Source organism: Tripterygium wilfordii, chromosome 3 (assembly GCF_013401445.1).
Source record: "Tripterygium wilfordii isolate XIE 37 chromosome 3, ASM1340144v1, whole genome shotgun sequence".
In the NCBI taxonomy this organism is placed as follows: Eukaryota; Viridiplantae; Streptophyta; class Magnoliopsida; order Celastrales; family Celastraceae; genus Tripterygium; species Tripterygium wilfordii.
Window position 1 is genome coordinate 10,210,503 of NC_052234.1, and position 21,236 is coordinate 10,231,738.

The 21,236-nt window shown below is 37.2% G+C and overlaps 3 protein-coding genes across 5 annotated transcripts; 2 read left to right on the forward strand and 1 right to left on the reverse strand.

Moving 5' to 3' along the window:
- Window positions 1–1,686: 1,686 nt before the first annotated feature.
- On the forward strand, window positions 1,687–6,758 carry LOC119988165 (interactor of constitutive active ROPs 2, chloroplastic-like). 3 transcript variants are annotated; one of them, XM_038833127.1, is made up of 5 exons: window positions 1,687–2,012; window positions 3,204–3,319; window positions 4,384–4,564; window positions 4,787–6,469; window positions 6,559–6,758. In XM_038833127.1, exons 2-4 carry the CDS (start codon window positions 3,300–3,302, stop codon window positions 6,455–6,457), a joined length of 1,872 nt encoding a protein of 623 aa, XP_038689055.1. In that variant the 5' UTR covers window positions 1,687–2,012; window positions 3,204–3,299; the 3' UTR covers window positions 6,458–6,469; window positions 6,559–6,758. The 3 variants fall into 3 exon arrangements, with proteins under 3 accessions (XP_038689055.1, XP_038689046.1, XP_038689035.1); XM_038833118.1 differs by having other exon boundaries at window positions 3,213–3,319; XM_038833107.1 differs by having other exon boundaries at window positions 1,688–2,012; window positions 3,186–3,319.
- A 4,145-nt stretch (window positions 6,759–10,903) lies between these two features.
- Window positions 10,904–11,780, reverse strand: LOC119984749 (60S ribosomal protein L12-like). Its single transcript, XM_038828844.1, has one exon. The coding sequence runs from the start codon at window positions 11,683–11,685 to the stop codon at window positions 11,185–11,187; it is 501 nt and encodes a 166-aa protein (XP_038684772.1). The 5' UTR covers window positions 11,686–11,780; the 3' UTR covers window positions 10,904–11,184.
- Window positions 11,781–15,486: 3,706 nt separating this feature from the next.
- LOC119995024 lies at window positions 15,487–16,330 on the forward strand. The gene has a single exon (XM_038841383.1). The coding sequence runs from the start codon at window positions 15,581–15,583 to the stop codon at window positions 16,061–16,063; it is 483 nt and encodes a 160-aa protein (XP_038697311.1). The 5' UTR covers window positions 15,487–15,580; the 3' UTR covers window positions 16,064–16,330.
- Window positions 16,331–21,236: the final 4,906 nt, after the last annotated feature.

A 21,236-nucleotide genomic window follows, 5' to 3' on the forward strand; every position in this document is an offset into this window, starting at 1 on the left:
ACTTACTGACCTCGTGCGACCATCCCGATCGAAATCAAGTTTGGGCCTAAATAGTAAATAGATAGAACTTGTGGCCCATGCCGAAGACGTGGGCTTAGTTGAAGATGTCAATACATGTCCGAAGCCCATGGGCCTTTTTTTAAAATTGTTTTGTTACTTTCTGTATTTCAATAATTTCCATTGCAGTGGTTAAGGAAGCCTTTTTTATTTATTTACATGCAGACTACATGTGATTGCCTCCTGTCTGTATGCATGCCTCCTGTCTGAGGCCATAGTCAATCATTGAAATCATGGAATAAGGGATATTGCAGATCTTAGTAGCTCATACAAAACTATCAAATCTTGTATATTTCTAACTACTATATATATATATATATATATATATATATATATATTGCAGATCATACATCAGGAATCATCAAATAAAATAATGGGTTTAGCAGACAAAAGCAATAATTGTTAAGGAATGGTTTTGTATGGTTATGGCTTGGAAATTAAGCAACTCCATTAGATTGATTAATGTCACCCAAAAATGCTAATTGGATTTTAAAAAGAAAAGAAAAGAAACGGAATTGTGCAAGAACACAAGAAAATAAGAACAAAAGTAAATCACATATATAAATGAAAGTGCCAAACCCAAGTTGTCTGGTTTAAGACATTGATGAAGTAAAGCTATGAACAAGTGGTGTTGTCCCACCTAGAAATTGAGTTGTCAAACTCATAACTTGCTTTGCTCTTTAATTAATGAGAATGATCAAACCCACATCACATAGCCTACTCAATTAGTGATTGTTGCTTTCATTTCAAACAAAGCAAAGGCACAAAGACAAATGAGAATAGGAATTGGTAGCATTTACACTTGAAACACCTATGGGTTTATCCTCTAAAAGAAGGGGCTTTCATTATCTTGCAAGACACATGATACTTGGGCCCCAAAAACCTCTGCCCTCCACGCTCCATGTGTTTGTTAATATTCCAATCCTAAGCCAACCCAACGAGGCTGGAGGGCAATTATATACAAGTACACCAACAAATACTTGCAAGTACGAAATGTATCAAAGTGATATTGTCCGCTGCACAAATTTGAGTTATACCTAGGTTGCATGTGAGACAAGAGACTTAACCCTTAAGCCACACAGTAGTTTGCCCAACACCATCAAAGTTGTACTGCAGAGGCTCGTGGCATTACCCACTCAAACTAAGTGTTATTATTTAGGCCTAAAAAAACGCGTCACTAAAAGGGGATTGTACATTTGCTTATATCCACTCAATTGAAACCATTTTTTTAACATCCCTAAGGGTGACCCCATGAAATAGAGACTTGCTGATTCAATGACTTCGCATTACCCCCAACAAGAAGGCACAGGCACATCACATGTAAATGCATCGTTGGATGAAGAAAGCAGGACCACGACAGTAACTCTATTGCGGTGGTTTATGCTATAGATCATAGATGTGTTGCATAGCATTCATAATTTGTAAATCACCCACATATATATATATATGCAGAGAGAGCCTCAAAGACTCCAATCTCAGAGACAAAACAAATAAACAAAACAACCCCCCCTTGAAATTTCGTACTTACATTGCTTTAAACTGAACTTATGAATAAACCGTACCTTAAATAAAGTGATGATTTTCGTAGAGAGAGCGCGTTAAGAAGAGCGTGGCAGACGAATAGTATCTCCAGCGTGGCAAAAACTAACCCACAGTACGATTACAATATTTGAAGTCTGACCACTGTCAACTGACAATTACAAAGACAGAGGCAGAGAGAGAGAGAGAGAGAGTCGGGAAGTGCGCGCAGAAGCGAGTTTCAGCAGAGCAAAGCTACACCATCTCAATCTCAAATGAGGGAGAGACTGACATTGAAAAACTAGGGTGTTCTATGATTTTGAAAGAGCTGCTTGTGGTCAGTTTCAGTAAATAGTTATTATACTTCAGACGAATCAAGTTTCTAGAATCACCATTTCTCTCATCCCAACCAAACCAGAGCTTCTCTATATTTGCAGGTGAAAAACCCATTTACCCATTAATTGCTTGTTTCGCTGAGCTGATTCAGGCAACGATATTGTCTTTTCTCTTTCTATTTCTTTCATTTCTCCCGATTGTGTTGATGTGGCTTTGAGGTTCATTTCGAGTTTGTGTTCTCTCTTCTCTTCATTTGAGTCCTTTTCTTCCTCTAATGTGAATGTTCTGGAGAATCACACTTTCTGGTTAATTTTTTGTGCTTTGGTATCAGAACGTGGGTATACGCTTGCTCTGCTACGCGACGTTATTGCATTATCAGTGATTAAATGTCCGTTTTCAGCTTATCTGATTCTGTTTTATGTGTTTTGTTTTTATTGTTGGCTTGGTCAAGATTGATACAGTCTGCAGATCTAGGCGTTTCATGCACTAGACAACGAAGTTGTGGATGTGAAATGTGTAGATTAACTTGTTCTTTTGTTGTCTTCTTTCTGGGTATACCTAAAAATCCATACTTATCTAATTAATAGCTCGCGATCAATTATTTTTTCTTCTAATTTTCTTAGTATGCTGAATATTTTTCCTCTGTGTTCTGGGGTTGAGAATGTAATTCTTTCCCTTTTGAATTAATTTTAAAAACTATGATTTGAATACTAAGTTAGAAAAGATGGAAATTTCCGAACACATCCAAAGGCTTTTTTTTTTGTAAAATTTTTACTATGGGAGGCCTCAAGCCTTTTCAATATAAAATGTCGAAGAGAATCTGGATTTTAGGAAAAAAAAATTTCACACGCAATTGGTTCAATGAACTCTCTGTGCATGAGCAGAAAATTCCTTTTAAGAGATCCTGCAAATTGCAAGGGAAACAGAGCAATTTTACATGGGTTATTAAGGTCATTTACTTATTTCTGGTCTATATATTTAGCCTTAATAAGGCCTTTGGAGGATAGTATATGTACTGGAGTAAAAAGGAAGGCAAAGGAATAAAAGAAGCTGAGATATATTTTGGAATGATGTTTAATTTGTTGGTTTGATAGCAACTTTTTCTTTATTTTCAATTTTTGTCTTGTGGTTCTGGTTGGCAGTAGTGGGGGTAGCTTCTGAGGAGTTTCTTTGAAGGCACTGTATGGTTTGTTTGTTAGGATTTGCAAATTGTGCAGTTGCTGCAATGAACCACTTCACATATATATTAGATTTTGTTTCTGTTTCTCTCTCAGCCAAAGACCTCCTTGAAGGTATTGCAGGTGGTGTGGGTCAGGTGGGGTTTGAAGGAGAGTACTTCTGGATTTGCCTTTTCTACTGCCTCTTCGAAAAAAGGACGTATAGAAATAATGCAGACACCAAAAGGAAGGTACGTTGTCAATTGTTTAGTGCTTCCGTGGGATTCTACGAGTTTTAGTCTTCATAATTGTGTTGCTCCAAACTCTTTTCTTCTGGTGCTTATTGTTCTTCTTTGTCATATTATATTCTCAATTTAAAGTGTTGGCTGCTGACCTATTTGGATTCTGAATGCTTCTCCCTTAAAATGACCAATTGCCATATTATGTTCTCAATTTAGTGTTACGCAGCCGAATAACCGCAGGGGCTTCAGCTTTTCAGTCCTTTCTTTTTTCTCCTCTTTTTTCGTTCTCTAAGTTCGCTTGTTTCTTGCAGTCATCTTCTTAATGGTCTGAACTATCCTTTTAACATCTGGTCCTTATCAGGGTTTAGCTGGTCAATAGGACTTCAGTTTTTTTATATGCATAAATAATGCATCAGCTTGTGGAAATTAAAGAGAAAAATGTAATTTGACATCAATATATTAAGCTATGATTTGTATACTGTACATTTGTGATGAAGTTGAAACTGTCTTCTCAGCATAAAACTAATTGAATCATGATCGTAAATGAAATTATCCTCCAGTTAATTTCGTTAGTTTGATGATCAAAGTGTCAAACTCATCGTTTGTGTACCATTTGGTAATATATTGAGTCATGGTTTTGACGTGCACCTTGCATTCATTTCACATTGTACACAATTCTTACAAGGATTTTGTGCCTGATTATTAATTTATATTTTTTTTAAAAAATATATTGACATACTTATTCATTTATAAATGTCAGAAGCCGTAAAACTATTTTTGTGAGGTTTCTTGAAAAGCTGGTGTAAAGATAAGAAAAAGAGCAAAGATAGTATCTATTGTGAATATTCTTTATGATTTCCGCAATTCGGTTCTAGCCACAACCCAACTTGTATGAGAATTTGTATACACTACTAAATCCTACATTAGTAGTGAAACTAAAACTTTAGAAACTATGAGTTGCTGAAGTTATCCCAGTATTCACGTATAAGGAGTTTCTTCAACTGGATATATATATTTCGAGTTTTATGTGTATTAACATGTATCGTTTGTCATTCAACCGACTCTGAGAGCAGAAGTGGATCTTCGGGAATACCTAAAAGGAAATTGCCAGCGATGGCTCGAACAGCTCGCCAACTTAAAACTCCTGGATCAGATTCTGACTCAGTTTCTTCTCTGAATTCATTGAACAAAACTCCAAAAGACAGAAGTCCTAAAGTCAATGAACGTAAATCAGCCCGAAGTCCACTGTCTGAGGTATTCAATGATAACTTATAACTAGAACCACTTTGTTATGGAGAGAATTGCTTACTGAAGATTTTTCTTGCTTCACTTGGAAATCTCATTACTGTTTGCTTAAATACTACTTGTCTTAGACAACCCTGACATCTGCACCATTTCAGTGGTCCAGTCATGTTTAAAAAGAAATTGATGAGTATTGTAGCTTTTCTAGCAGCTAATTGACTTCTCAATTTCTAGAAGAAGCGCCCAGGCAGAGTGACTGAGTTGGAATCACAGCTAGCACAACTCGAAGAGGATTTGAAGAAGGTGAAGGATCAGCTGAATTCATCTGAATCATTTAAAAGGCGGGCCCAACAGGAGGCCGAAGATGCCAAGAAGCAGCTCTCAGCCATGTCAGCGAAGCTTCAGGAATCTCAACAGCAGCTGCTAGAGCTTTCTGCTTCTGATGATGTTCGGGTTCAAGAACTCTGTAAAATTTCTCAGGATCGCGATAGGGCATGGCAGTCTGAACTTGAGGCTGTTCAGAATCAGCACTCAATTGATTCTGCTGCCTTGGCTTCTGCATTGAATGAAATACATAAACTGAAAGGCCAGCTGGAAATGGTGTCCCAATATGAAGCTGTGCAAACAAAGCATGCTGAGTCGGCACATGCCGAGTTACAGAGCCTTAGAATGGAACTAGCTGAAACTCTTTCACTGGTTGAAAATTTGAGAACTGAGCTTGGAGATTGCAGAGAATCTGAAGCTGAAGCCCTGGAACTTGTTAAGAAGCTTCAAGAGCAGTTGGAAACAGCAAATGCAGCTGTAGAAGTGCTGCGATCAGATGGCATCAAAACCATGGAAGCTTACAGCTCCATATCGACAGAGTTAGAGCAATCAAAAGCCCGAGTGAAATCATTGGAGGAACTTGTGAGTAAACTCCAGGCAGAGTTAGTTAGCTGTAGCAGCAAAAGCTCAGCGAATCCTACAGGCAATTCTGAACTTCCACAGGAAAGTAAAGGAAATGAGGAGACAAACCATCTCAAAGCGGAGCTTAACTCTTTGAAAGTGGAAGTCAATCAATTGAAATCTGCACTAGAAGCATCTGAGACTAGGTACCATGAAGAATATGTCCAGAGTACTTTGCAGATCAGGAGTGCATATGAGCAAGCAGAACATACAAAATCAGAATCATGCCGTAGAGAGGCTGAATTGGATGAGGAACTAAAGAAAGCCATAGCTCACATTGAAGAGTTGAGGGGGAACCTGATGGACAAGGAAACTGAATTGCAAAGTATTTCAGAGGAGAATGAAGGGCTGAACCTGAAGATTGGGGAACATCAGCCAAGTCAAGGAGAACCAGAACTTCCAAGGGAGTTAAAGAGGTTGGAGGCTGATATTGCAGAGTTGAGAGCAAATTTATTAGATAAGGAGACACAATTGCAGAACGTAAATGAGCACAATGAAATGCTGAAGATGGAAATTAAGAAAAGAGACAAGGATCAGAATACAGTTAATGAAGAGACTGTTGCTGTGACAGAAATGGCAAGGGCCTCGGAGCATGATGCTTTAATTAGGCTCGGACATTTGACAGAAGAGGCAGACAAAAGTAGCCGAAGAGCAGAACGAGTGACCGAGCAGCTGGATGCAGCCCAAGCAGCAAATACAGAATTGGAAGCAGAAATGAGGATGTTAAAAGTGCAGTCAGACCAGTGGAGGAAGGCAGCTGAGGCAGCCGCTGCTATGCTTTTAACCGGGAACAACGGGAAACTTGTTGAGAAAACAGGTTCACTTGATGGCAACCACAATACAATTGGTGCAAGTTTTGATTCACCTTACTCAGAAGACATGGATGATGACTCACCCAAAAAGAAAAATGGGAACATGCTGAAGAAAATTGGTGTTTTGTGGAAGAAGGGTCAAAAGTAGCTGCATTTTCAGGCAACTTCCATTTCTTTTTCAGCTCATTTATTTGTAGTTTTTTCTAGTCAATATGTGCTCATCTCCTTGTTCCCTCTTACTTTTAGCAGGTGTTTTGGGTGGTGATAGCAGCTGTAGAGGTGTGAAGCCTGTCTGAGTCTTTATACCATTTCAACTTCTTACAGGTTACATATGAATTAGGACAGGTAACTCAAAACAGGAAAAACTTTGTTATATTGTCTAAGATGTTATGTTCAAACACACTTCTTGGCTAATGAAATTGTCTTCTTATATTATCTGAGATGTTATATTTTCTCTACAAATCGTCATTTGCGTGTGAAAAAAGAAAAAGTTCAAAAGCGATGAGAAAATTCGTGAGCAAAGAGAGACATTATTGTAGAGGGAAGTCCTTTCATCATTTCATGTGACATGATAAAAAGTGTTTTGGGCCCGATGTAGGCCCAATAACATAAAAGCCTTAAAGCGGAGCCCACTTACTGTCATCGTTAATTCCAAATCACAGGGCTTTCGTTTTATCTGAGACCGGCCCAATATTAATTTTCTGGGCTTAACTTTGGCCCAACAATCCCAAACCCAGCTCGATAGTTCCAAATTCACAATGGCGCCTTTATAACCGCCTCAAATTTGCTTCCGTTAATAATCAGTTGAACAACTGAAAATCTCTCTATTGGTTGTGTAAGCGAAGAGATTTCCCCTACACCATTTCATCTTTCAAGAACCCCCAAGAAAGCTCTTTCCCTTTTCTTTTTTCTCTAGAAAATTCTCTCTGAATTGTGTAGGAGAATCACTCCATAGGATGAAACGCGGCAAAGTCCACGGCGACAGAGAAGAAGACTCGGGTGATGAAGAAAATCATGAATCACAAATTCAAGAATACCAGCTCGAGGAACCTCCTCTCTTCCTGAGAGAGGAAGGAATTATTGGACAAGGATGGAGAGGGCCTTTTGAGAAGCAAGTAACAGAGACTGAAGTGGATAACTCTCTCACCATTAAAAAATCAGATTTTGATAAGTTTATCAAGCCTATCTTGACTGACGACGATCAAGAAAATCTCGAGAATGGGATTCCGGTGAAAATTTACACTAATGGAGATGTGAACGAAGAATTGTACATGACTCTCAAGGTCGTGGAATCTGATGATTCTGATGGCATGTATCTACTCTTAGAATCATTAAAGTCCTGGAAAGACTTCCGCACAAGTTATAAGTTTCTGATCAATCTTGATGCATTTGTCAAGATTTGGATGTTTCGCCATGCCCGCGACCAGAATCTTTGCTCTGCTATCACTTCAGGGAGATTGGAATCGTCATCCTCACAAATAATATTCCAAAGAAACGAAGAGCCTCCAAGCCAGTATAGTGAGATTATTGGAAAATACAGTGGACCTTTTTCAAAGCAATTGAGAAGGAGTGATGTAATTTACCACGGGCTCGCCGTTATCAAAAAACACTCCCAAGATTTTATAGAGCCTCTGTTGAAGATTAAAGGTGGTGATCCCAAGGAGGAGATTCAGGTGACAATGTTCAATACTGCAGATGGGAATGAAGAGTTCTTGATGAATCTCAAGGTCCAAGAATCTGGCCAGTATCTCCTCACTGATGGATGGAAAGACTTCTGCCAATCACATAAACATTTGATCCAAGAAAATGATTATGTTACACTATGGATGTTTTGGCATAAGAATGACAAGAAGCTTTGCTCTATCATCACTTCAGGGAGAGTGGTCGAAGAAGACAATCTACCAGAATTCCCTCCAGTGGCATCCCTGGATGGCCTTATTGGGAATTGCAGTAAACCTTTTGTGAAGAAGTTGACAAGGAGTGATGTGAATGAAATTAGAGATGATCTCCAAATTAGCAAAAACAAGTTTGAAGGGTATCTTGAGTATTTGCTGGATGAGACAGAAAAATGCTCAGACGACATTCCGGTGACAGTCTACGATGCAGAGGGGACAGATTTTTCAATGAATCTCAAGAAATGGATATCAGAAAATCGTGCGCTCAATCAAGGATGGAGGGACTTCCGCAGAAAGCACAATGCGATCAAAGATCAGGAATTTGTCATATGGATGTTTCGCAATAATGTAGACAAGAAGCTCTGCTTTGTCATCGTTTCAAAGGGATTGATTACTGCTGCAGAGGCTGAGCCAGCACAACTTGAGGAGGAAAATCAGGGGATTCAGTGAATGATGCATCAGCAATTGTGATCTGAAATGCACTCTCATGGTAAATTCGGCAACTGGAACGAATGAACAGTATAATTTCCGTTAAGTTTTGCTCTAATTGAGAAAAATGAATTGTTTGATGTTTTGCATTAATGTAGATTCATCACAATATTGATCATTGAATCCTAACTCTTTGGGATTACTTTTGTGGGAGAGACCCTTTTATTGTGTAAAAAATCTGATATGAGAACTCTAAACACATGATCTATTTTTCTTCTTCAATACTAGTGACGCTTGTTCATGGTGAAACTTTGATTTGTAATAACAGTACCACATTGAGTTTGAACTGATTGTAGTGATAAGTAATTCTTAGCAGGAAATCACTTTGGGGAAGAAATCCTCTCCTCTTTTTTTTTTCCATGGAAAATCTGATTTGTAAGATAAAAGCACTTTCCTTCCTGCATTGGAAGTTCAAAACATCCAAATTATGCAACTTCTCGTGTTACATTATATAGTTTAACATGTCATACACAAAATTTACAGCAAATACATCAAATTTGGTCTACTTGAACATCAATATCTACATTGCTTTTTCCTAATTGTCATGTCATAGTATCATACAGAACAACATACGATTCCTTGGAGCAGAGTAAAGAAGGAAAAAAAAAAGGAAAATAAAAAATTATGAATCTTGATCATATTCACCTGAACCCTCTTCAGTGATTGTCCCTAGACTAGGTGAATTGGAAGGTTTGTGAGGATAATAAATAATGGGAGGAGGAGCAACCTCCATGAAAGAATGTAAACCTCTAATTCCCTTGGCCATTGACATTTCATGCTTTGAAAGGGTAATATAATGTTACGAGGCTAGTAAAGATTCTCCCTCTTCCTCCAATTACAGGGAAGAAGAGAGACGTGATGATATGATAGAATCTCCTAAAGGATCTGGATGTGTAATTTTTGTCAATGATTGAAGGAGGAAAGGAGAAAATTGAATGAATTTTAAGAAGTGTTTGAGAGCCTAATATAAGGTGGTAGGTTGGCCACATTTAGAAGTAACAATGAGAGAAAACTGAGTACGGTTCAATCATTCAAAGACTTATTGATAACGGTGCTACATGAGTCAATGCTCAAAATCTGAGATTCGGGGCGTAATCTAAGGATATCATTCAAAGGAACATAAAAACACAACCGACCAGAGAGGAACTCGTTGGAAGCACAGGACCACAGGAGGCCCAAAATATCTTTTGCAAACAATTGACAACCAAAACTTGAATATGCCCTAAAGTCTAAGAAAAACATACCTTGTAGATGCTGCTTAAACCTTGTATTAGGAGACAATGGCAGAAATTGAATGCCATGTAGATTGCCTAGTACAGAAGCTCAACACTACCTATCAGTTCTGTGGTAGCATAAACAAAAACCTAATACAAGATGCAGATAACACATCCACACTTTCACCCATAGCAAATTGATACAATAGTATATCAAATTAATCTATAGCTACCTATCGGATGAATGAGAGAATGCTACGATCTTCCATATATTATAACCTACAGTTAGCCTAAGATCATGCCCAAAAACCCATGACACATAATACAAAGACCGCATGACTCAAGGAGTCTTACAAAAACAACCTAATATTTTAGCTTGGAAAATCCATGAAATCCTGCTCAAAAGAATACAATTGGAAAAAAAAATCTTTCAATAAGCTTTGCGCAATAGGAAGTGAACAAACACAAAACTGTATCCAACATTTCATGTTAGTCAACATGCTCCATCGTGGAGCACGTGAAAGATGAACACGTCGGGGTATAATTTGATTCCCAACAGATAATTATCATTCCAACTTCAGTTTAAAAACATATCCTCCCTTTAAACAACAACCATGAAAACATGTATTTCCAACACTTTCCTCATGAAGAAATAATGAAAATCCTGCCAAGGGTAAGCAACTTGAAATGCTATTCAACAGACAAAACCATTTTCATGTAATATTGAATTGACAAACATCAACACACTACATCAGCAAATATTGCAACATGTAGAGCATAATTAATTCCCCTCATTTTATTACTAACCTGCTCCCCTTCTATCACATTTCGCTTTGGCAAGCTAGTGTAGACCAAGACAAGTCTGATTCAGGGGAAATAGCCAGCCAATACATGTTACCATAGCTATTGCCCAAAAACTGATAATATAGCTATCATTACTCTAAACGTTTATAATAACTACCCACAATCAGACCCACAATCAGACAGAGAATACTATACAGAAAAACTAAATACAACCATCGATTAAATCCCAATCCTTTCCATGATTCATCAAATGCATCATAAAAACTAAGATCGAATTTCAGTCTCAAACATTATACAAGTAAAGAACTTAAGCATTGAATCTCCTAATTCAAGAAAAATTCCAAAACTTGCTGAAGATATAAACGTGAATTTGGAGACTAACACAACACAAATTACTTCATAATTCTTGAGGATTCAAAACTGAGTGATCAATAGAAAAACAGCATTCCAACCTCTCAAAGTCAGCTATCCCTTCAATCTTGTGGAATTTCAACATCGCCATCATTAATCTCCTGCTGAAGATCCTTGGGGTCCTTCCCGTCGACCGTACAACCAACAGACACGCAAGTCCCCAAAATCTCCTTCACGGTCCCGCTCAAGTCCTTGGCCATGGATCTCGGCTTCATAACCTTGGCGATTTCGATCACGTCATCGAGAGAGATGTTCCCATTGTGCTTGATATTCTTAGTTTTCTTACGGTCTCTCTCCGGCTCCTTGAGAGCCTTGATGACTAACGCCGCCGCAGACGGCACCACCGATACCTTAGCCTGACGGTTCTGGACGGTAAGCTTGACAGTGACTCTCAAACCCTTCCAGTCCTTTGCAGTTTCCTTGGCAATGTCTTCTCCAATCTTCTTTGGCGAAAGACCAAGCGGACCAATCTTCGGAGCGAGGGAGCTGGCAGCACCAACCTCGCCTCCGGTGACGCGGACGTAAACATCGACGACTTGAGAGGGGTCAAACTTCGGCGGCATGGCTACGTCTCAGCTTCGGAGGCAGAGCGAAATACAGATAATCAGTGTATGTGGGGCGAGGAGGCGCAGCGAAATGCAGGAGTGGAGTTCGTAGAGTATATAAACTAAGTAGGGTTTTGCAGGTTATTCTGTCAAATGACATATATGTCCACTGTTTTGGGTTTTATTTTATTTAGGAAACAGGCCGGAGTTGAAAGTAATGGGCTTCATTTGTGATTTATATATTTGAGCCCAATCAAAATAATTGCGACTCAATTTTTGAATCATATTATGGGCCACTAAAGATTTGGGCTTTGTTGCCTGATGCAGATCAAGCAAACTACAATGGCCCATAATAATGGGTGTGTTTTTTTTTCTTGAACTCATGGCCACAAATCCAGTTGCCATAAAAGGTAGGCATGTCAAAGAGATTTCGTGGCCAGTAACGCCTCTTTAAAGTCAGTTTCAAGCATTTCTTTGTTCGGTGGCCTACATTTGGAAATCGATGGATCATACACCAACACATGTTCTGACACTTCAGTCGTTAGAACACAAAAACTGACCAATACATGTTTATGGAACTTCAGTTGTTAGAACTTAGGACACAAAAAATGACCGACTGTAATGGAACAAACTAATGTATTCATACTTCATAGGCCTACGTTTTACAATGTAAGTTAAGTTAATTGGATAAACAAACCTACTGCACAGTTTCCTAGAAGTTGTGCTAGGAATAAAAAGTTGGGAGAAGATAACTCTCAACTCTCATGGTATATTCCAACCACGCTAAAGCTAATATACGTCAGGAGATTAGGAATCAAGACATTTGATCTTATCACGACATCCCAGGAACGATAATATCAGCAGCCAACGTAAATAACAATTTTTTTTGATTCATTGGTTCTTGCAAGATTCACTGAGGTTTATCATTCTCAGCAGGTAACGTGAGGATCATAAGATTTTTGCACCCATAGTTAACTATAATAATTAACAAACCATAAAATATCATATAAAATGCTAAAAAAAAGACTAGTAGGATTGGATTTATTGGATGAAGAGATGTTTTCGTTTAGTCAGCATTATTAGATTGCAATTATTTACTAAACTCCTTCCCTGTGATGTTACAAGGACTTAAATATTGTTAAAAAATGTGCACAATTATTAGATTACATCATTTTTATTAACTATTTCGCTTGATGGTCCATTTGATGTTAAAAAAATAATAATCACGCCCTTCTAGATTTCGGCCCCAGCTGATCAATAATAATATTGATCATTAACCAATTAGTAGGTAACATCATTATCTTAATACACATCCAATAATTTGAATTGTATTCGAGTGTCGCAGCATATCACGTGCCCTGCCTATCAATTAAATATAGATATATATAGATGATTGTATCAATGAAGCACATAATTGGTTAGTATTTTATTTGTGTTGTAAGAAAAAATAATTAGCGTGAAACTTCATATGACATGACCACAAATGAATCAATCGAACAACTTATAAGAAAATATATGCCTAAACCAAGTGATGTGGTTTAAGTAATTGAAAGGCTAGTTGCTGGGAAGCAATGTTTCCTAAACCTTATAAATGCTCACATGATTAATTAACTTTAATGCTACGAATATCCAACAACATACATGCCATTTCTTTACTTCAATTCTCACATGCTACGAATTAAAGTAATTATTTCTTAATTAAGAACGACATATATCATGCAATCTTACATTTTACGGTAATTTCTCACTAATTAATCTGTTTATGCACAGATCTTAACCCTGCGAAATGTGAACATCATGAAACTGGCACCACGCGGCGATCACCACTGGATGCGGATGGGGATTGACCTTGACTTTAATAAATATAAATATTGAAAGACCATTAAAACGACAGAAACCAGCGACATTCCGCGCGTTTCGTACCCAAATCACGAGAAAATAGGGCGTTGAAAGACTTTCCTTTATAATTTATGACTTGCCATGTACTTCTTCTGCGTCACGACAAAAGAAATAGAAAGGGAAAAAAAACACCGTAAACATGACGTGTCAATACATTAAAGTCTCAGATCCTTATCGGACGGTGATGGGCAATGGAGCCCATACACTATGACTAAAAGTGCGATACAGAGTATTGACTCTCTGCTCAAGATGATGCGTGTCACGCTCTAGTTTATAAACTACCAATGAATTAAAAGTACCGTCATAATTGGTCCACGTGTCACCCTCTGCCTGAGAGGACAAGTTGTTGCTCTCTTAGTGACGGCAATAATGCGTTCGATAACATTATAAATAAGCATTAATTATTCCAGCATGTCAATGGAATGGACAACTGATGGTTTTTTCGGCCCTTCTTGGTGGGGCCCGGGCGATCGATCAAGGAGTGTATGTTGAGGTGGCAAAAAAAAAAGTTATGGGTCCCATAACGATACGTGTTTATCAATTATTTACATATTCGAATTTTATAGTGTGTTTAGATTGAGAGATTTGAAGGGGAAAGAAGAGAAGGTAAATTGAGTTTCATTCTAATTCATCTGTTTGGATAGCTTAGAAAAAATTAAGGAGAGAGATTTGAAAATGATTGAGATAAAAATTTCATTAAATGAACGGATTTGAAGAGAATTGGGGGAAAGATTTCTTGCCTTGCCTTCCCTTCCCCAAAATCCCTCAATCTAAACACACTATTAATACAGTTTAGATTTTGGACATACTTAATTGACCAAACTCATATTAATTTAAATTCATACAAGTAATCCATACGACAACCTAATATGGATTAGGGTTTCGACAAGTAAACTGAACAATATTATTGTGTTCGGATCTGGACCCGATTTTGAACAGTACAATATTTTGTATTTGGATTCAAATTTTTGACATATAACTTATTTTAAACTTGGTTTTGTTGGCACTAAAAATATTATGGGCTAAGCCTAGTTGTACAAGACCCAAGGTGCAGCCCATACGGCCTATCATCAAGAAAGAGAAGTCCAATTGATGAGTATAACTCCCAAGAAAGAGTAGTGCTGAGAGTAACCCAAGAAAGAGTAGTGGTGACAGTTACCATAAGGTGGTCCAGGTGGCAGCTTGTGAGAGATTTAAGGGAAAACTGACATGAAGAGGTGGTAATGGCTTCAAACTGACAGAAAATGAAACAAATGAGGGGTAACTGCAGTAGGATCATGGTTTATGGAGGAGATTTTCGAGCAAAACAGGAGGTATAAAAGATGGTAGACAGACAGACGGAAGACAGACACAAACAATCAGTCAAACAGACAACAAAAACTCAAGCCCAAAGGCACTTTCAAGCTTCCTAGCATTTCAATTACTTTTCCAAATCTTTGTCAATTTTCAGCAAATATTATGTCATTCATTCCAAATTCTCTTGTATTTATTTCTTGTCAACTTTCAATGTCAACTATCGTTGTGTAAATTGTTCTTGGTGTCTATATATTTTTCTTTATTCCAATCTCAACAAAGCGCACTTCAGTGGAGTTGGGGAACCTAGAGCTATTGAGGTTCCAACATAGTTCGTTCAATTGTCTAGATAGAAGTCTTATTTTCATTCGGTGCATTTCATTTCATTAGTGTAAGAAACTATAAGCCTTGGCATATCTATAAATCATCATCACCTTGGGTCACATTTTGGTGACAACAGGTTTATTTCGAATCGAACAAATTCGATCATTCAGATAAAAAGTTTGTCATCCTTGACTCTGAGTGTCTCTGAAGCGCGTGAGGTTTCGAATTAATTTTAGCAAATAAGGTAGTGAGCGTGTACAGACGGAGAACTTATCCACTACAACACTATAAAAATGCGAACACAATCGGCAATCTCAACACAAAAAAAAGAAGAAAAAAAGACTAGCTTAGCTAGAGAGAAAACCAGAGACCACTTTTCTTCAAAGCTTTCGATTCAATGGCGTCAAGAAGATTCTTCAATTCAAAACCCAATTACATCTTCCCAAGTGCAGAGAGCTTCGATTCAGTCACAACGGGCTCCCATTTTGAGTTCGAGGAGGCCGATCTTTACAATTTCAACGAATCCTTACAATTGGAAACCAAGAAATCAATACCCACCTCACGTTCCAAGAAAAACCTGAGAAAGATCGATAAGCAAGACCGAGCCCACACGGCGATGTCTTCTTCATTGCCGGTGAAAGTGCCGGACTGGTCAAAGATTCTGAAGGAAGATCGTTCTCGTAATCATCAAAACAGAGGTAGCTACGACGAGGAGGACAACAACAGTGATCAAGAAGATAGGATCCCTCCTCATGAGTACTTGGAGAGAGTCAGAGGAGCTTCACTTTCCGTTCATGAAGGGATTGGGAGAACGCTTAAAGGGAGAGACCTTTGTCGCGTAAGAAATGCGATTTGGCAGAAAACTGGGTTCGAAGATTAGCCAAGAACAATTGCAGATTTCGATAAAAAGAATTGATTTTTCGAGTTTTTTTTTCTTTTTTTCTTTTGTGGGTAGTTGACATATAGATCAACCACTAATTCTGTGTTGATCTACTGATTAACTCGATCCTTTATGTGTTTTTTTTTGATGATGTAATTTAATTATCTACAGTCGGCTAATTAGTTCTCTGGTTGTGAGCTTTTTTTTGTGTAATCAGAGGATGAGTTTTGGCCGGTAATGAATCCCAAAGACTCTGTTCTTTCTGTAGGAGCAATGCTTGTTATTGTATTTCTTTTGCTCTGTTTCTTTCAATTGGAGTGGAGAAGATGAGGCTGGTGACGCGGATGGTAGTTGGCGTGAAAACTACCGGGTGGGTAAGACAATCCTTGAAGTAAAATCCATGCTGGAAATTATGATGTAAAATGGATAAGAATGTATGATTGAGCATCCTCGTAGTTTCCAGTCTTCCAGAACCTGTTTTTAATAATATATTTAAAACACCCACAAAGTAGCAATAATGTATTAATGTGTCAATAATTGATGAAACCTGAATTTGGAAATATTTTATACCGTAACTCACGCTATGTTTGGTTAGTCGCGGGAAAGAGAATGGGAACGGGAACGGGAATGGGAACAGGAATGACAACGGGAATAGGTATACGAATTCCAATGATTCCGATGTTTGGTTGGTGAAGGAATTGTGGCAGGAACATTGAGGAATGAGAATGAGAATGTGAATAACTGAGAAAAGACTATATTATCCCTTATAGCGTATTATACTTTAATGATAACTTTGTACTATATTTAGGAGGACAATACACTAATTTCATATTGGGCCCACAAAGGGGAGGACAACATACAGTTATCTAATTGTTTTATATTTCATACATAATTAATTTTTTAAATTTTAAATATTATACCTCATTAAATGCCACTTTAGATCAAAATAAATAAAAACATCCTGCCACATTTTATCTCAAGCAAAGGTGTAAAATTGTAATTACACTACAAAACAAAAGCCCATTCCAGCCGGAATACAAAGTTCCTTAGCTAGAGGCCGGAACTTCAATTCCGGAAAGGAACGGAATTGGCCGTTCCATTCCAATGTAAAAACTATAACCAAACGCAAGAATTGGCTTTGGAACGGAATTGAGTGTTCCGGTTCCCGCCGGAATAGTGCAACCAAACATAGCATCAATTGAATATTTTATACAAGGAGAGACAAGAACGATAATTATTCGTTTGTGCTTCCTTCATGTGCTAAAACTGCTATTTTTGTGTCCATTAAGCTTAGATTGCGTGATAATAAGGGCATTATAAATGAATGGTAGACCAGCAACTTTTAATATTTCCTTGATGATGCTTTAATTGAAATGGTGGAATAGTTTGTTACCACGTACGTGACAATAAGCTGGAGTTTGAAGTTGATTTTTTATAAGTGAATTGGTTTTCGCATCCTTACCAATTGCCAAGTGTGTTGAAATAAATTATGCCTAGAGAATGTTTGACAAAATGTCTTAGAGAAATATTGTCATTCAAATGACTATGAGGTTACTTGGATGTTTAATATGCTGCACTTGTTTGTTTGTACATGTCTCGGTAATTAATTAAAATAGAAAACTTACACTAATTGTGTCGCAACGATAGGTATTTTGTCACGATAGTTAATAATCTAACTTGAGCTAGAAGCTAGTATGACCATTCTTGGACAATCTCCTCATTATATAGAGTGTATCCAAGTTTTTGTGTTTCAAGTCCATTTCTTCAAAATATAAGATTTAGGAATTCACTTGATATCAAAATGATCAACAACTTTCGATGTTTGGCAACACAAAACATCAAAAGTTTTAAACAATTGACAACTACATGTGATTGTTTCGCTTGAGGGAGTTATAGCACAACATTCTCTCCAGCTTCATCGAGAAGCTCCATCAATTAAGTACTCCTTCGTTGGATTTCTCTCATCACGATCTTTTAATTTTGCTACTGATAATTAACAATCATTCTCATTCTAAAAAAACTAAAATTTCATATATAGATGTATACACCCGAACTACTTGTTGAGTGGCCGTATCAATTGAACAAGTAAGTAACCTTGCATATCAATTCGTTATTGTATCATATGTGTGGTTGCTATGAACTCTACGCTTGTTTTCTTGATAGACAACTTCTTCCGAGCTTACAAATCCGCTTGATGTTACTTGTCCATGTAGGTTACTTGTATTTAAAGAACATTTATTGTCAAAATCCAACTTGGGTTTTTCATAATTGCACCAATACTCTCAAGCCTCATCAAGTGTATTAAAAAGTTATTTCTAATAAATTAAACAAAGCATGCTTTCTTATCGAAGTTTTAGCCACTTGCAACTCCATACTAAACTAAGAAATTGATGAGATATTCTCGTGATGGACCTCATCCTCATGGATTATGGTCCATGTTAGGGCAGATTCTCGTGAAGAACAATGTAGTTACCCCATTAAAGAGATTAGGCTTTTACTTTATCATATATTAGTTTAAAACAAAACGTGCACACAAAATCTTACAAAAGACATGACAAAACTAAAAAGTAAAATAAAGCAACCAAGCAGGGAAAAAATTGCTTGGATTGATCGCATAAAAACCTATAAAGAAGCAGAATATATATATATATAATTTAACTGATAAAAATAAGCTGATAGTTTGACACCCAATAAGTTATTAATGTGCTTAAAAACTTAACAGAAGTGATAGGGATCCTAATAAAAAACATCACAGGCTACATCCCAGTAGTGGATGTGTCACTCTCTGGTTCAATCATAAAGTTTTGTGGGCCCCTACACTTACATCAATCAATAGACAAGATCCACTATTGAGATGTTTTTTATTGGGATCCCTAACATTTTTGAAAATTGAATGTTAGTCAAAATAATCAAAATTAAGGAAACATGATTGTATATAAAAAAAATTTTAAAAAGAGGACGTAATGGGCTTGGAAGGTCAAATGGACTCGCCGCATATTGGAAGTTTTCGGCCCATGAGCCCATTGATGTATTTTTATTTTCTTGATTGAGTTTCAGAGAGGTCCTCTGGCCTTTTTTGAATAAGACTGATGAAGCCAGATGTCTCTCTCTGTGGTAAGTTTGGTCAAGCTCCCTATTTTGTTCTAGAGTTATCTTTTGCAAAAGGCCCTCGGAGCCCATAAAAGCGATATCACGAAAGTCAAACGCTATCGACTACAGCATCTGGGCCTATGAGTCGAGAGTGGACGAATTAGATTAAAAGCAACTGACTGGAATAGGAATGTGTAGGGCTGTGCATGTCAGTTCGTCGGTTATTATCAATTATTTCAATTATCCGATTATTAGACGGTTCTTTAAAAACATATGTATTTTTTTAAAAAAATAATAAATCGATCGATTCGATTGTCAATCAATTCGATTATGATCGATAAATTTGAATAGCGTTACGGATGTGGATGCGTACTTACTTTTGTGACCCATGGACATGAACCGTGTCTTTCAAAAACGACTTTTCAGTTTTTCCAAAATGATTAACATTTTACAGTTGCTTCTTGACGTCATTCTTATGCCAGACTGATTAATCATATAAAATTAAAAAAATAAATTAAATGACAACACTAATCAGTAAACTAAATAAAGACACCTTGGTAGAAACGATGCCATATATGGTGGAAAACCGGGTTCTGAAAACAAAGTCATCAACATTAATTCAACCCTAGTTGGTTGCCTTGTCTCTCTTTCTGTGCATGATTTCGACTACCCATGCATTCAAACCTTTATTTGACTGCTGCCCAGGTTACACTATCCCAATTCCAAACTTATTAGATATGCTATCCGACTCTCCATTCAATACTAGTATTCACTATTGAATATTACTCTATCCCTTTTTGTTTAATGGACCAATTTAATTAATTACAACTCCTATATGCAAGATAAAAAATAATGCTTAGATATTCGTCAATATTTAAATATATTTTTTCAAATGGGAAGGAAAAATTCGAACTTTAATCATCATGATGATGATATACATCATCTTTATTGCTTCAACTAGTGGTTCGGGTGTGATATTTGGTCAATAGTGAGAACAAATAATTGGCAGTTGCGTAATGAATATGTCACGTGTTTAAGGTTTACTTACATGCATGCTGTTAAACCTGGTTCAACCTAGCCTTACCACAAGAAAAGGTGAATTGCAAAAACTATCAAAATGGAAGAGAAACACTTCATTTTCACTCAACTGCCAAACAAGAAAACAAAGATTTCCTTTTATGCATCTCCAACTACTAAGTCGGTTTACTTAGTACTAAAAATAAAACTGATTAGGGGGCTCCGTAACTAGTTTCAAATTGTAGAGTCTACAATTGGAATCCAATGGCTTGAGAGATGTGCCACATCACACCACGTTTTTATTTTTTCATTTTTAAAATTTGTATGACATTTTCTTTACCATTGGATATGAATTGTAGACTTTAGAGAATTGCGGAGCCCCCAAATCCAGTGAAAGCTTAACAGAAAGTTTAACAACTTTTAACTACTTCAGCAGATCATATCACATGCATCGATGCTTGCATATATAATATGGTAGTACAAATCGGTTGGTTGATTTTGTTAGAATATCCAATCTTTAAACAATGAAGAGACAGCTGTTAATATCGTTGATCAAACGTTATCAGTAACATCACATGATCCCGTCTAGCTCCCAGGATGCTTTGTGCTTTGGGATTCTCTTGTTTGTCGGTGTGATGAGTTAATCTACCTTTTTTCAGCAATTAAGCCACATTTTTAATTAATTAAAGATAATGCATTCGATTAGCAACTTGATTAAATTTCCTGTTTAATTAAATATTTTCTTAGCATAAACCCACCCCATTCGGTTAGCAACTTAATTCAACTACAGTGGACAACAACTGAAATTTCATGTTGAAACGGCGTCGTGTGGATGAAACGACAGAAGAACTGAAACGAACAGAATAGCCCGCACATCGAAACGCCGCAATACATGCATCGCTCATTCGCTCCTGCCTACGTTAGCCACGCGTGGATCTATTATCATTAAAACCTTTATTATTTTTTAACCTAAAAATTAATTACTATTTTTTTCCCCTCTTTTGAGTCTGTTGAGGATTTTTGACCAGATCCATCCCAATGTGTGGGGGGTCCTTTAAACAACCTC

Bases quoted from the DNA above. Each gene is read 5' to 3' on its own strand.
- LOC119995024 (XM_038841383.1), top strand. From the start codon at position 15,581: ATGGCGTCAAGAAGATTCTTCAATTCAAAACCCAATTACATCTTCCCA.
- LOC119984749 (XM_038828844.1), bottom strand. From the start codon at position 11,685: ATGCCGCCGAAGTTTGACCCCTCTCAAGTCGTCGATGTTTACGTCCGC.
- LOC119988165 (XM_038833127.1), top strand. From the start codon at position 3,300: ATGCAGACACCAAAAGGAAG. The intron at 3,320-4,383 runs GTACGTTGTCAA...CTCTGAGAGCAG, and splicing joins ATGCAGACACCAAAAGGAAG to AAGTGGATCTTCGGGAATAC. The intron at 4,565-4,786 runs GTATTCAATGAT...CTCAATTTCTAG, and splicing joins CCCGAAGTCCACTGTCTGAG to AAGAAGCGCCCAGGCAGAGT.